The 16,557-nt window shown below is 46.0% G+C and overlaps 1 protein-coding gene across 1 annotated transcript in view; it reads left to right on the top strand.

Moving 5' to 3' along the window:
• The window catches only part of PCDH15 (protocadherin related 15), a 326,536-nt gene that overhangs the window by 193,089 nt on the left and 116,890 nt on the right, over nt 1–16,557 (top strand). Inside the window, exon 16 of the mRNA XM_009637544.2 lies at nt 2,790–2,883. Coding sequence (XP_009635839.1) covers nt 2,790–2,883 — 94 coding nt within the window. The remainder of the gene's footprint in view (nt 1–2,789; nt 2,884–16,557) is intronic.

Genomic DNA, 16,557 nt, shown 5'->3' with positions numbered 1-16,557 from the left:
CGTGCAAGCCTATCTTACCTCTGAAGTTGCTGCATGTGGTGTGTTTCACACGTGTGGATGCTCATTTATCGTTCTCCTTGTGACCCCAGACCGGCTTGGGGCCACTCCTAAGGTTGTGTTTCGCTATCAGTAGTAGGCAACGGGTGAGGTGTTCGTACCCGGGGGCTCCGGTGGCATCCCGTGCCATCCCCACTAGAAGCCTTGCCTGTACTGCTCCCTACGTAGTTCAGTCTCTGCACAATAACCACGTTGTAGTTACCTATATCTACCTACCTATTGTAACCTACCAAGTAGTTACGTAGGTGTCGTGCTACAAAATTGAGAAAAGTAAGCAAAAGCTAAACCCACGTTGGTATCAGGTACCTGCTCATTAGGGAATTGCTGTTTAAGCCAAGGCGAGCCCATGCAAAGAAGCATGGCAAGTCCTGAGGCCCCGTTGTAGCGTGGGACAAGACACGTCAGCTCCGTATTTACTGGGTTACAAAGCCGCTCACAATATCCGTGTGTCCCATTGGATTTTACCAACCTCCAGAAAGTATTTTAGTGATGAACGAAGTTGCTAGCTTTCCCTTTTTTGAGGGAGCTAAACGTGACCGTGCCTACATTTTAGTTGTGTAGCAAGGAGGCAGATTAAATGCAGCATCTCCCAAAATACTCCCTTCTTTGACTACGGAGCTTGGATATTATTTTACCCACCGACCTTTCAGTCCCAGGGGAGAGTCGTCCTCCCACTCGCCGTTTCCACCTACTTCTGTAGTAGTTGAAGAAACTGCTGGCGGTAACAGGTTGCCAACAGGGTTGGTATTTGTCTCTGCTGAAAACAACGCTGGAAAAAGTATTGGCCTGGAAGCAGTTTGTTGAGGCCTTCTCTGAGAGTAAGGAATCACAGCAGGAACTCTGCAAAATTTGTAGTCTAGGGAAAAAAACATCATTGGGTACCTCCAAGCGTTCTGGAGAAGTACAGCTAACGAGACCTCCTAGTTGGGTGGGGCTTCTCAGTTTGCTTTGGCTTTTTTTGGCTGTTTTAATAAAACCTCTCTCTGAACAAGGAGCTGTTTAGGTTCTAGGTCATGAACTTAAAAAGTAGGTTCAAGCAGTAAAATTTATACCTGTGCCTGGCAAATGCTTGTGTCTGATACGTTCGTTAAAAATGGAATAACACATGGAAAGTCACAGCACACCAAGATCCCAGCCTGTGTGGATTTTGCACTGCAAAACCATGTGTTGTTGCACTTTTCTTAAAAAATTGCATGTTTGGAGGAGTTGCCTGGGAGCAGCTGCGTAGCCGTGCAACACGAGGCTAAATGTCGTCCCGCATCCATGCTTGTCGGCGCATATTTGTTAAATAGCCTATGGATTGGGTGGCTCAATTTGTTACATACTTGACCATGTTCTAGTAGACACCAAAATCCTGTAAATGAAATTAAGAGCTTCAGCGCTGGTTGCGGAAGCACCACTTGGGCCAGTTCAGTTAAGCAGGGTTTAGCTTGCTTAGGCAGGATTGCCAGCTCAGCGGGACTTTTCTGATGCTTCCTCATATAAAAGTGATGAGTCCACGGTGGGTTCTTGTCTCTGTGTTGCTACAGCACTCCTCCAGGTGGCCTCCAGACTTCTGCATGAGGAAACTGGATCATCCCAGAGATGAGATCCAGGTTTTTTTATTTGTCATTAGTTACAGGAGTTTGCAGGGGATTCAAAGAGCATTTCTGTAAAAGTGTATTTGTTTTACTTTCTGCATATGTGGCTTCCCCATAGCCCTTCATTCGTCGTCTTTTTTAAATGGGCATCAGTAATCACAATATCCTGCTTCGTGATGATGAGGAGCTCCTAGAGAGAGTCCAGAGGAGGGCAAGGATGATGAGGGGGACCTCATCAACACCTACAAATATCTCAAGGGTGGGGGTCACCAGGACGGAGCCAGACTCTTCCCAGTGGTGCCCAGCACCAGGACAAGGGGCCATGGGCACAACCTGAAGCAGAAGAGGTTCCAGTTGAACGGGAGGAAGAACTTGTTGACTGTGAGGGTGCCCGAGCCCTGGCCCAGGCTGCCCAGGGGGGCTGTGGAGTCTCCTTCTCTGGAGATCTTCAACCCCCGCCTGGCCACTGTCCTGTGCCACCTGCTCTGGGTGAGCCTGCTTGGGCAGGGGGGTGGCACTGGGTGAGCTCCCGAGGGCCCTGCTAACCCTTGACATTCTGGGATTGATTTTTCCAGAAGGTTTGTGCTTATGTTAATATTTTATCATTAGGGAATGTGGTATCCCTGTGCTTGTGCTGAGGGGGCGTCAGCTCATTGCAGCGCTTTGCCTGCAGTTACGCAGCATGCCAGCGAGTCGCCTTTCCTTAGGAAACTTCGGAGCCTCGCGCTGAGGACCAGGCGTGTTGTATTCCCAGAGTTTACTGCTGCAGTCCTGTCAGGGCTGTCGGGCCCTCTCTGTGATTCCTAGACTGCCTGTGCCTCTCTCTTCCCATGTATTATAGCATGCAGCTTTCTAATCAGCGAGGGTCCCGTGTTCAGGGGAGATTGATCTTTTGTACAATCCGGTAGATCACTAGGTTGTTATTTTAATCCTAAATTATACGTGTATAGAAGCGGAAAGCATTAGGAATTGGCTCATTGTTTTTATTAGCCTTTACGTACACAAAATATGCTTTTAGTTGTAATAAAGCCTAAGAGCTTATTAACTTGCTTAAGGGAAAGCATTCGCGTGATGCAAAGTAGTGGAACAAAAATGCTTGTAGATGCCTTAAAACTGTTGTGATAATGTTTTATGTTTTTGTTTTATTACTAGTTCTGGCCTGCTAGCCTTAGGAAAGCCCTTGGACAGAGAAAGCACTGACCGCTATATTCTGATCGTTACCGCCTCGGATGGCAGACCAGATGGGGTGAGTGTCCTGCGACAGTTTAAGACAATATTACGATGTGTAGTTAGGCACTTGAAGTAGTCTAACTGGAGCATCTTTTGTATGGGTCTTGATCAAACATATCTGGAATCTGCACCAACTGCCCGTCACCTCAGCAAGGTTTGTGTCGGTAACGCCTGTGTGTCGCTGGGGTAACGTCCTCTGATCTTGTGACTTTGCTGCTACTTCTGCCTTTTTGGTTAATTTTCAACAGGATGCAACGCAGTCAAGGGTTTGTGTTATTCAGATACGAGCACCTTCTTACTATTTCATCTTGTGATATTAAATAACCAGACCTCCTCCTTGCCTTCTCCCAAGAATCAGTGATGTGGGCAGCTGTATGATAGATTTGTTCTCGTTAATGCATCTGAACTTATTTCAGAACTGACAGATGAAGGCATTGTCCAGCTCCAATGTTTTTAAACTCCCAGGAAAAATCTGGAAAAGTGCCCATGCCACATCTCTTAAAAAAAAAAAAACAAAACCAAAACTTCTTTATTGGGAGGATTTTCTAAGTCTTCTACATTTGCATTGGCCAGGCATGCAGTGACCCAGCAATCAAACCAATAAACTATCACTCACATTTGTCTTTCGTGTAACAAAATTGTGATTTTCAATTTCCATAATAAAAAAAAAATGGAGGGGCGTGTATTTATCAGGCAGAGGCAAAGGAATTGGGTTTTCTAAAAGTTTGCAACAATCCCAACAGGGGGAGTTATGCGCGGTTGGATTGTGCCAGGTACGTGGGAGTGCGGCAGTTCTGCTATGGACTTGTGCCATGGAATAACAGCAGAGATGGAGGAGAAGGCTCTAAGTGTCTGGCTTGAAAACTGCAGGATATAAGGGCAGATGTAAAACCATATAGCCACATTACCTGGGCTATTCTAGGAGTTCAGCTTTGAGAGTGAGATGGAGAAATCTTTGGCCATTTGCTAAAGGGCGATCATGAAAGCTCTGTGGTTTGGACCCTTCTCACCCTGTCTTCACCACAGCAGCAGCAGATCTTATTATTGTTTCTAATGTTATTCCCATAGCATGCTCTTTTCCCTGTTTCAGCTTATAAGATTTGCCTTCTTGCTCAGTATTTACTCAGAAATGTTTTTTCCTCCAAGCACTGAGAAAGTTTTCGAGCTTTTATGTAATTCTATGGCAATATCAGGTAACTATCACAGGGCTTACACCTTTTCCATTAAAAATCTGGTTACAGTTATCTTCAGTAATTTTTCTTAGTATTTGGAGTTTTGTTACTTGTGAACTACTCTCCATTCTTGATAGCTATGAGCTCAATTGTTTTAATCTCTAACCACCAGGTGTGAAATCTGAAGATTTAAATAACAGACCTGCGTTCTGTTTCAGACTGTGTTATGGTGCTGAAATGCTACCTGGGGCATGGAAAGGCTACTGAAAAGATATTTCCTCTGCCTTTCATCTGGAGATTCATTCTCTTTGTCCTGGAACTTAACTGGACATCTGATATGGAATAACAGCAGAGATGGAGGAGAAGGCTCTAAGTGTCTGGCTTGAAAACTGCAGGATATAAGGGCAGATGTAAAACCATATAGCCACATTACCTGGGCTATTCTAGGAGTTCAGCTTTGAGAGTGAGATGGAGAAATCTTTGGCCATTTGCTAAAGGGCGATCATGAAAGCTCTGTGGTTTGGACCTATGATTCTGTGATTCTAACACTCGGAAGATAATAGTTGCTTTTTTAATAGAAATCCAGTTAATTGCGACATGCTGCTTAACGTAAAATAGTTCTACAGATGGTGAGATACAGCTTTTGGTGCCCAACTGTGTACAAGCCACCAAACATAAACTGTGGAGGGCTTCATTAGTGTTGTCTCTGAACTACGCTGATGTAAGGTGGGCTACCTGTTGCAGCAGAAGTCATTAACACTTAAGCCTGTGAGCAGTTCAGTAGCCAGGCTGGAGCGAGTAGCAGCCACGCTGGTGGGGGAATGGACCATCCTTTTATTCTTCATGCATCAGCCAGCCCAGCAAAGACAGGGCTGGAGGTTCCTAGAGGTGTGGTAATACAAATCAGAACGGTGGCACGCTCCAAAGTCACTGTAACGATATGCAAATTTCAAGGACTTTTTTTAGTGTGGGGTTTTTTGCCTAGAGAAAATATCAAGAATATCCCACAAGGAAATCAAATCATTAAGAGTCCAAAGAACTGTTGTCACATCAGTGAAGGTTATTTGTGATTCCCCGTGCGGGCATAAAGCTCGTCGCGTCTCGGTAGGCGCAGCAGTTCGGAGTGGTACGGCAGGCACGTGCCAGGCAGAAAGAGGAGCAAAACAGCAGCGGGGCGCTTGGCTCGCTGGTGCTGAATGTGTCTGATGGGTGCTGGTGTTAGGTGGGTGTTGCTCTAACAGCAACGGACACTATCTCATTATCTGTTTCCCTCCCTCAGTACCGTATGGTTTTTCCCTGGAATTTTGCATCTGCAGGTGTGTTAATGGTTCTCACAGTGAAAGGTGGTCACACTTTCTGTCTTCCTTGTGTTCCCTTTGCTCTGCTGCTTGGTTTAGGGTCTTCATGGCTATTACCTGGCTGTAGGTGTTTTCCTCAGTTACGATCCTTTCTACTAGAGGTGGGGCACCCTTCTTCCTAAAAGTGTCCAGCAGAATGGCTGACTTGACAAGCTGACCTGACTGCTCTTGCCCCCCGAGCTTCTGCTGGCAGTACATGAAACGAAAGGGTTAGGAGGTGGCTGGGCGTGCCAGGAGCACGAATGAGGCTGTAGAAGCTGCTCAGCTTTTATTTTACAAACAAATAGATGAAAGAGGCAGCCGAGCCCATGAAATCGCCGTGCCTTCTCCATGCCAGGGAGCAGTGGTTTGGACTAATTTGCAATTGTCTTTGCACAGTTTCTTTGATTTGCAGCTCTTTTGGACCTACTCTCCGCTACTTGCCAGGTTCCTCCTGGGTCAGGGACTCATTTCAAGTCGCTAGCTGGTAACGTGGCAAACTGTTCTAAGGACACAAATGCTCATTCCAACGAGTCACTGACGTTTGATGGAGGACCTTTTCTTTCGAATGCGTTTATATCAGAAAGCAATGATGTGTCTTGAGGAAAAGAATTATTCCTACAATTATAAAACTCCTGCTCCCCAAACTGACCTGCTGCTTGTCATCAAGGTCTGCTTCTTTGGACGATTCTATCGGTGCCTACAGAAAACAGGTTATCTGATTGAAGATCTTGTTTCACTTTCCCTAAAATCACTCGGTTAATTCCACAGGCAGGTGCAACTTAATTTAAATGACATTAACATATTTTAGCTATTAACATATAGAAACTGATTTCCTTCCATCCCACAGTGGGCTGTTTGAAACTGCCCATTGGTGTCAAACATACTTAGAGGAAGCTTTTGTATTCTATACGGCCTTTTCTGTATTTGCTTTTTTCTTTAAGATTTAAAAAGAATTTAAAGGGAAAAGGCTTTATTAGTGGCGGGGGGGGGGGGGGGGGGGTGGGGTTTTTTTTTTTTTTTTTTTTTTTTTAACTAGAACTTTCCTCTTCAGTTACAACATGTAAATTTGGCATTTGTACGTTTTTGTAGCTAGGTTTTATGAACAACAGTCATCGGGTCACAGGTTGGGTGGGATGTCAGGAGGTGGTGTGGTTTGAGCCCGTTGCTCAGGCATGGTCAGCTATGGTTGCACTGACAATTTGGCTGTATCGTTTAATTCGTAGCCTTCAAGTGTAAAGATGCATAAAAAGCCATGTTAGTGCCCTTGCGTAGTGGAAAAGCGAAAACGTTTTTATTGATGTTTCATACTTATCTGAGGAAGTTCAGTCTTTGCAATTTCAGCCAGTGAATTTGCTTCAGAAATTGTGAACCGTACTCAAGACATTTCATATCAATAATATTTTCAGCTAAATTCTGTTGTGGACAAAGATTTTTTTGCCGTTATAACGTAGGTTTCAAAAGGGCAGAACTTCAGCTCATTTAATTTTTAAATAGTAGTGTGTAAAATACTGCATTTTAGATGGAACATTTCCAATGCGAAATGTTGCTCTGCTTTGAAATTGTTGAAGCTTTCAGAAAGGAATTTATCCCACGCTGCTTTACAAGTCGTCTGTCTCAAGGTGACGACTCGCTTGGCTGTTGAGCGTTGTTCTCGTGAAACTAAGAACGTTCTTCTCCGTAGATATGTAAGTAAGGCTCCTTCAGTGGGTGAAGCCTGAGTCTCAGTATTGAGTTAGCAGTCCCTGGGACCAGCTCACCCAAAGCGAACAGAAGGGGCCAGAAAGATCCATCATCTTCCCTACCTTTAGCACCATCCCGTTCACACAGATTGCCATCTCCAGCCCTGACAGCGTCGCCCTTGGCCCAGGGAGACATGCCAGAATGGATCTGTCTTTCCAATTCTGCTATCTCCAGGAGGTTGGAGGTCAGCCCACGGGGCAGCAGGACGCTTCCCCGACAGGAGCACATTTCTGCTGGGGTCCAGCAGCCCCAGCACCAGCCTCTTGGGGAGCAGTGTTTCCTCCGGGTCCCTTTCCTGTAATCATGGTGTGGACGTGATGATCTTAAAGGTCTTTTCCAACCTAGACGATTCTATGATTCTGTGGTGGTATCAGCCATTACCTTTCTCAAACCCACAGGTTCTTGGGTTCCTTACACACCTTAGACAGTTCCCGCACACCTTCGATTTTTGGTGTTTTAATGGTATTTTAGTTCCTGGTCCCTTTTCTGTGTCATTAACAAAGGGTCCAAGAGACGTTTAACAATGTCGTGGCACTAAGTAGTTGGGGTTTCTGTATTCCGAGCCCCGAGGCTTATTTAACTGCCTGATGTTGTGTGGTGACAGTCATGTTGACGCCTTTTGACTTTCAGGGACTGCTTGTTCCATCAAAATTAATTCAGACCTACTTATGCCTTCACCAAGCAATACAGCTTTCCATTTAGCGGCGTGGCCTGGCTGACACCATTTCATCACTTTTGCATGCCTTATAACGCTCTTGGTGGTTTAAAATGCTCGACTGTGCTTCCCAAGTTATTGTTGCTCTGATTTATAACCTGGAGCGTTAGCAGGCTTGTGGTTTTTCTCTGACCTTGGAGTAATGTGACCGACCACCCGTTGCTGTTTAACAGTACGACACAACAAACAACGAAGTATGTGTTAATTGAGTAGTCAGGAAAATATTTTTATTTCCCTAGTAATGAGACTTAGTGGTAGATGGGCAGAAGAATGACGCGCAAATAAAAAAACTATACTGAGCTCAAATTGTTTTCACAAATTGTGGGATGTTTGGATGGGGTTTCAAGGCAAGAATTCATGTCAGAGGGAGAAGTTAGAAATAAATATGCATGACTTGTTAGGAGAAAGAAAAAGCCGCCTGTGCTATTTATTTTGGCTTGCGTGAGCGTGTATGTGTCAGTTCAGTTATGCAGATGGAACAAGCAGCTCCATTCTGTCGTCCTACTGTGGTTTGGGTGACTCGAGCAGAATTCGGCCCTCCAAATACAAATGTCTAGTCCTGAAAATATTCACCCAGCGCTTCAGAAATGTGTTTCTGCCCACGTCTTGGCAAAACAGAGCAGCTCAAGGCCTACTTTACAAAGCCATTTGGGAGTTGGTAATTAGGTATCCTTAAAAATTGTCGGTCATCCAGGGGGTGTTGCCAACCGCCCAGGCAGCTCCCGCCTTCCTTGCTAACACGGCTGAAGGAGAGCAACGGCGTTGGTGTCCCGTGTCACACTGGCTTTGTGGCACCCGGAAAACACTGACGGGGCTTCGGATTCTCTTGTGTATCTTAGAAGACTCAGCGTTTACTTAACCTGTTTTCCCAGAGGGTATCTTAGCCACCAGGCCTCGAAACTATTGTGGAAGTCCAGAAATAGCTGTTGTCCTGCTCTTTCCAAGTTCTGCCATTCAATCTGAGATTCACTGGGTAGGAAAGATCAGAGGTGGCCTAGCTCTGCTGGGGGGTTCTCCGAAAGCCATGAATTCAAGATCTTGCCTCTTAATCTTGGACCGTGCCCATTTCTTCCGTGATGAACACTTCATGAAAAAATCGGAGTAATTGTAGCATTGCAGAGCCTAAAACTGTTTTGGGGCCACGTTTCCCGAGGAGGCAGAGGCACCGCAAGGCGACACTTAGATAGGCATCTGAGAGAGAACTGTTTTCTTGGTGGGCTGGGCTGGCCCAGAGCAGCTGGGTGCCAAATGCAGGGGTTGAATTGGCATTTTTTAAGACATTTTAAGTCTTTTATTGCTTTTTCTATGTGTGGTTCCGGGTACCCAGCACTGGATTCCAGATTCCACTTTGATGTCTGATGCATAAAAGTGAGGCACTGCTCTGTTTAACCTTTACGTGTGGCTAAAACGTTCGTGGGTTTGCCCCGTACTCAGTACAGGAGCTTAAATCAGTAGGGCTTAGAATTTAGAAACTCTGAAAACCATATTCCTGGCAACAGTATGCAGAAGTGTGGTGTTTGTAGAAAGTCAAGGGGAGTCTCTCTGCCACAACAGTGCCCTCAGAAGGTCCACCAGTTGAAAATGAGTGTTTGCTCACCTTATGATCTACTTAAATAATTGCTGCAGGCTGTAAATGAAAGCAGAATAAACACCGTTGAATTCTCCATCTTAGGCAAAGATGTGTCGGAGCGGGGCAGCCTGGTCTCTGGGTCCCAGGGGCCCTGAGGCACACCGGTGGGCTTTGTGTAGACACCCATACCACCCCATATTCCTCCTCACGGTCTGGTTCTTGATCAGATCAACATTTCCAGAGGGTGTTCAGCCACGGAGTGCGCCCTAAGTAGCCTTATTTCAGTGCATTGTGTTTCATCGTATAAGTTAGGCTTGGGTACTTCAGTCATCTGAGAAGATCATTAATAATGTAGGGCATCTGTCTCCCATGACACTCGAATTAATTACATTCCTTAGAGCAAACAGGTAGCACTAGATCAAGGTAATTTAGACAAAGATTTACTACTTGAATAGCATACAGAGAATTAATTAATTAGAGTACATTTTCTGTTACTCCTGTAAACATTACCTGTATCTGCTCCACATCAGTTCCATTAACTATCAAGGATAAAGCACGCACGCCTCTTGCGGTAAATACCGCCCAGACGTCGTGTGTACAAAAGGGCTGGTATTGAAAAAGGCTTCTACTTAACTGACCTTTTTGTGATCAATAAAACAAGGTTGCCAAAGAAAATAAAATCAATGGAATCTGCTCATACTGTGAAACTTTAATACTGCCTTCATGTAGCACATTTATTTTGATGTGTTGGTGCCGTGGGAAGGAATAGCTCTTAAATAGATGTGGAAACAAGCAATATAAACAGATAAATGATTTTGTACTTCCTCCTCTAAAGAACTCCTCCTCAAATGATTTGCTTTTCAGCAATACAGACTGTAACTAAAGCGAAACTCTGCTTATTACTATTTTCCTGGCAAGTTATGTCCTTCATATGAGAAACCCTTAGAAGTTGCTGCTCATCTATAAATTGCAGTTTGCAGGAGAAGAATTTGGCCGGCCAGGTTTCCTCTTCTGTGAGAGAAGGGTTCTCCCTGTGCGTCAGCCCTTTCATCAGGGCAGGCGATGGGAGACTCCCAAACTGCCCGCGTCCGAGCGCCTCGCCTGCTTGCGGTGCATGGGTAATACTCGCCATAAAGGCTTTGATTTCAAGTGCCAAGGGGGAAGGGGTGAGCTAAGTAATCCTCACACAGAAATGGGTTGATCACAGGTTTCAGTCAAGGGTTTTGAGCAGATTGTAATTCCGTTTTGAAAGACGACTTGAATTATTTTAAGGTGAGAAACAGTTCTGCGCCAAGGATAATTGAAGCATTTTGTACCCCAAAATAAATAAGCTTTAGTCAAACTGTGTTCAGATAGGCCTTGCAGCAGAGTTCATGCTAACGATAACGTGTAGTGTACCATTGAGTAAAAATGACTGTTAGTGTGTGCATACAGTGATGCCGCGTCATGGCAGGAAAGCCCATGGTCGTGAGTTCTAGTTAGACTGGAAAAGGCAAGTCGGGCAGGTTGGTTTTCAGCCAGCGCTGGACGTGGGAAGTCCGAGAGCCCAAGAGCAGGCACAGCTCTTAAAGCTCCTTGCCCTGAGCCCCCACAGCTCGGCGTGCCTTTCAGCCAGGTCGTGCCGGTTAGCAGAAACCTCCCTTCTGTTCATAACAGCGGCGAGGTCTCCAGTCCTGAGTAGCTAGCCAGCCCCCGCGAGAAGGCTGGCAGGGTTGCAGCTGAAGGCCTGGCAGCCCACGTTCCTCAACTCTTTTGAAGTTCCTGGGTTTGGTTTATGGTATAAAGACACACGGGTAGAGAAGCCGCAGCTTTATCCGTTTGTGAGTAAGTTTTAGTTTAGCTGCCGACCCGATTTTCCACAGCTTCATCGCTGCCAGGCTGCGTGACCAAGGTAGCCTGCTTTGTGCGTGCGCCTCCAGCCATGCGAGGTGATGGGTAGCACAGGGTATGCTCAAAATTGGGGTGGCTTAGCCTGAGCTATATAGTTTGGGGTATAAGCTGCCAGCTGCGGCTGGTTCATCCCATAGAACCAGTAATGTTTCGTTCCTGTGATAGTGGGATGCTTTTCAGCTGCTCGGGCAGCAGACCAAACTCCTTCGCTTCCCCCGGTAGGCAGAGGGGGCTGGAGCCCTGGCTGCCATGTGGTGACTGGCAGGACCGTGGAGACCTATCCTGTCTGGCCTTTGTCAAGGTCGCTTCTTGAATGAACATGATTTTCTCTTCCTTCCCTGCTGAAATTCTCACCTTTTGTGCTTTCTTTTTGGATGAGTGAGGTTCTAATTTTGGGGGGCTTGTTCCTTTGGGGATTTATTCTTGTGTGTCTGACAGCTTTTCTCCTTGTCTGCTCCCCAGGCTTTTTCTGATCTTTTTTCATTAGTGTCATTATGGACAAGCTCCAGCCTTGTCTTTCCTTTCACCCTCAGTCTCTTCTCTCTCCTAAATTCCTTTGCAGACTAGCTGGCTGTTTCTTCTTTATAATTTGGAGAGGTGGAGGGGGTCGGTAGATACCGCTTTTAAAGTTCTCGTGCCCTACACTGGAAGGAAACAAGGTCTGAAAATACCCGAGGCTCGCAGCCTCGCTGATAGGAACGGACCGGGACAGAATAACGAGCTCCCCCTTCCCATGGCCCCGTGGACGTTGTTTGCTGTGGTTACGCAGCTTCTGTGCGTTCAGAAGGGTCAGTGAACAGGGCCATAGCCAGTTGTGCACATCTACCCTTCGCTTTTCCCAACTCTGGCGCCTCGCTGCCGTCCTCCATTGCCAATTCCTGTTAGAGTCCCCTTGGCAGTGTCGCTCTCCAGGCCATCGCTCTCCCAGGGAAGGGGCGATGGGAGGGGTGGGATGGCAGGGGTAGGGGAACCGTTGGGCTTGATGAGCTTAAAGGGCTTTGCCAACCTAAATGATTCTGTGATTTATGAGCACTGCACTTGGACGGGGTGGGAATTCACCGGTTCGCAGTCTATGTCTGTCTTACCCCGTCCTTGTCACGCCCAGTGCCTTCAGACCTGAGCAGCTGTTTCCCCCGTTTGGTAAAGAATAGCTGTTATTTTGGATATCATAATTTAACGGTAGTTTCTTGAATTGAACGCAGATAAGTCCTGATATGTAGATCAGAATCCTTATTTGCAGTTTCTTTTTCGATCGAATAAGGCCTTGGGCTTTGCCTCAGATCTTATTATTTGCAAAGCAGTTATATCTAGAGATGATAGCATTTGTCTTAGAGTTTGTCTAAATTAATAAACTTGCTTGACATCAGAGCTACGAATGTTTCCTCTCCAAGGCATAGAATGCTCTCATCAATTCCCAACTTCAATTTAAATGGCAGGGTACAAATAAAATAACTCATAAGTGAAATTTCCTTCAACTTTATCATCCATAACATTTATCAGGGCCTGGCATACTTAGGACAAAAGATATTTGTGAAGGCAATGTAAATGTTACATTTATTGCTTAGGGAAGAATTATACATGTAAGAACTATTTTAGTGGCCCTAAGAAAGCTATAAATTGCAGCTGTTGATCTTTTGCTTGACTTATGTTTATTATAGAGGAGAAGTAAACACGGTTTGCTTCAGTGATAAATAGGGAATGCCTGGAATGAGGCCGTGCTACTTTTTTCCTGTGTGAATTTCCAATAATAGCTTCAACGCTCCTTTCCAAACCGTACCTGACAAATCTTTTGTAGAAATGCCTGGATTTGAAATAGCCCCGGCAGCTTTTTAGGTAGCCTTGCTGTATTGTCTTGGTATTTGTGTGAGGAGTATCCGTTCCGTGGGTACGCAAAACCCGTTGTGAATTGGGGCGGTCTCTCTCGTTACCGTGGGGAGCCACTCAAGTTTCTTTAAAGACTTTTAGTGGTAATTACACACACGTCAAGAGCTTTCACAAAGCAGCAGCTCTGTTTCGCGAGAGCGGCTATGTTACTGTCTCTTCGAGGATTCTCTGCAAAACACTGCAACCTTTCGTAGCTCCTTAAGAAATTTGTGATCCCGGTTGCCCTCATTCCCAAGTATGTAATGAACAGAAGAGCACATACGCAACCAAGTGGGAGAATGAAAAGATTCTACCTGCAACCGATTCTCTTCAAACATCATCTTTTTCTCCATTTGTTTTCCCCAAGCTTTGCGAGGAAAAAATCTGCTTCGTGCTGCTGGTAGTTCCAAGCGTTGCTGTAATTTTAGTCTGCCATGCTCTGGTACAAGGCCAGAGCCAAACGAAGAGGACAGTGATGGTGTAGGGAGCTGGGACATAGGTTCCAGATATATGTTACAGCACCTGAAGCATGAGAACCGACGAAAGAAGAGAAATGAAATCTTTTTGTCGATCTTGAGGCTATGAGATGCGCAACACAGCGATCTTCAACGCCCCCCCCAGTAACGAGACAAGAACGCTGGCTTTGCAGACGTAAATGGGTGCCCAGTCAGAACTTGTCATTAAATATAACTAATGCTGTCATTAAATGTAATTAATGCTTTGACAGTCAAAGGCAAGAATTACTTTTAGAGCTCCTCACGCTCTTCATCACCGAGTTAAAATTTCTGATGTGACGAGTTGTGACAAAGTTAAAAGCATCCCCACCTCTCTGCCTGTGTGCGGGAGGTTTCCTCGTGGAAGAGCTGAAGCGACTGACGCAGAAAATGAAGTGCAGGTTACGTGGCAGCGGGAGCGACCTCAGGCAGCCGCAGTTGAAAATGGTAATAGGAAATCACAGGCTTCTCTAAAGGTAGGAGAAACTGAGCTTCATACGAAACGCAGCGAGCCTTTCTCCGCGCATCTACTTCTGTCCTCTCTGCAGCGCACGTGTTGTCCCCAAAGCGTGCGTGGGTCCTTCCCGCCTCTTGGCTAGCGTGCCAAATAGTCACCTGGCTGCTGCAAGAAAGGCTGTGACCCGCAGGCTGCTTGCTTGCCTATTTTCTGTTGGGTGGCAGGCTGAAAAGAGGTTACGGCCGGCCCCGAGCATAACTTCTAAGCAATGATTATTTAGTCAATGTGATTTTAGCGTTGCTGGTGACTTTTTACATTATCCGCAGGACGGATGATCATGATGTTACCAATACTGCTCCGCGCCGCAGCTCTGAATAAGCCGCTGTGATTTATTCTAGCTGTCTAATAAGGGCTATTTCAGAACAGCACGCCGGTCTTAAGCTGGGGCTTGCAGGGAGCCTTAGCAAATCTTTGGAGCCATCTAATGGGGATATAAAAATGTTAATTTTATTTAATAGTCTTTGATTATAGCTGTTTCTGACGCTAATGGCAGAACTGCTGCTCTATGCATCTCAAAGCAATAAAGGTAGCCAGCTGACTGCCGCTTCACCTACAAGGTTGGCGTTGCTCCATCGGTGGGATAACAAAAGTTCCCTGCATTCAGATGAAATAACGAGACTTTTTTCAGTATTCCCCTATCCTTTCACAGTTTCAGAGTTTGTTGCGACTGATTTAAAGGGCGAGAACGCAGGGGTATTGCTGCCAACCCAGGGCTTACTTTGAGTGCTCCTCTTGGTGATCCTGCCACCCGCTTTTGGTAGTTGGCTAAATTGTGGCTATTGATAGAAAAATGAGGATATACTTGAAATGTTGGTCTTGTTACAGGATCTTATTTCAGTGCCCTTGGAAGTTTAGGAAGAACAGAAAACTGAATTTTATGATATAATTTTCCTGTTTGGCATCTCAATGAAATATTATTCCTTTGCAAAAATACTGCTTTTTTGGTTCTTAAGTGAAAGGCTAAGTATGGCTGGAGACTCAGTAACAAGGGGACACTATCCTGTGGGGCTGGGTTGGCTGGCAGGGAAGGCAGGATGCTTACGATGAGTGAAAGTATTTCCATCACATAGAAAAATTATTAAAATTTTTAGATAACAGAAGAGTTGGGAAACAATTCCAAATGTCTCTTCTCTTACGTCCCTCTCTCCCTGCTTATAAAATCCCTACAAACTCTCTTTTTTTTCCTTGCAAAACTAAGCTGAGCAAAAACTCTTCAACTTTTCCGATTCTTGTTAGTCCAGGGATTTAGTCTGACCTGGAATCCCTCAGCAGCGATGACAAGTCCTACCCTGCGTTACAGAACAACCTATAGAATAACTCAAGAAAGCTTTCGCCCTTCACATACACAGGTCAGGCTGCTGGCTGATTTATTGTGGTTTTTAGGTAACGCCCATCTGATGATATAAAGGCATCAAAACTTTAATTCTTTATGTTCTTATCCGGGGAGAACAGGTTCCCAGGGCCTGTCAGCAGTGGAAGACAAGCTAGAGCACCGTGTGTAGCCAACGCATGGGCTTCATTACTCCTTCTGTCCTCCTGGGCAGAAGCCATTCCTCAGGTCTGGTCCCCACCTCTCTTGTTTCAGTTTACACTCGTGTTCTCTCCTGCTGCTCCCCGAGTATCTAGGCGTGCTCTCGCGAGGGCTGAGCAGAGGGCACAGTCCCTTCCTTGGGTCTCGGGGCTGGCCCCTCTCCGTACAGCCCGCGCTGCTGCCGGGGCACCCGGCTGCTCCCGCTCCGCTCGCTCTTGGCCGGCGCTCATGGGCCCTTCCCGCAGAGCTGCTCCTGCCCGGGCAGGCCCTGGGCCAGCTCCCTGCGAGGGACTTGGCCTTGCCGGGGGCAGGACTGGGCGCTTGTCCTTGCTGAATGTCACGGGGTTCCTGTTGACCCATTTCTCAGCTGGCGCGGTCCCTCGGGTGGCAGCCCTGCCCTCCAGCATGCTGACTGTCCCCCCTGGTTTGGGGTCGCCTGTAAGCTTGAGGAGTGTGTGCTTCGTTGATTAAGATGTTGAAAAAGATCTTAAAATTCATCTTAAAATCCAGGTTATATTAAGCAGAGCTCAGCGTTCCCTGCTGCCCCCACTGTCTCCTCTTGGAGAGTCTTCTTTGATGCTTCAGGTGACCCCTTCTAGACTCATTCCAGTCTGTCAGTAAGCTCTCTATTTCTAATAATAATATAATGATTTGCTTTCAAGCAGACTTGAAAAGAAGAAAAGTTCCCTTTTTTGTTCAAGACGTAGAAGTATCGCTGCAGGTCATGTTGGTAATAGCAAGCTTCCAGAGCAGAGAGTTGCTTGGGTTTAGAAAAACACGCGCAAGAGTTATGAATAACATCTCGCTGTGCTTATCTAAAATAAGTATGTGAGCCCCCCCCCGGGGGGGGGGGGGGTG

The sequence above is a fragment of the Egretta garzetta genome, unplaced genomic scaffold (genome assembly GCF_000687185.1).
Source record: "Egretta garzetta isolate BGI_Z169 unplaced genomic scaffold, ASM68718v1 scaffold234, whole genome shotgun sequence".
In the NCBI taxonomy this organism is placed as follows: domain Eukaryota; kingdom Metazoa; phylum Chordata; class Aves; order Pelecaniformes; family Ardeidae; genus Egretta; species Egretta garzetta.
The sequence above is the reverse complement of the archived record's forward strand: the minus strand, read 5'-3'. Positions and strand labels throughout refer to the sequence as shown.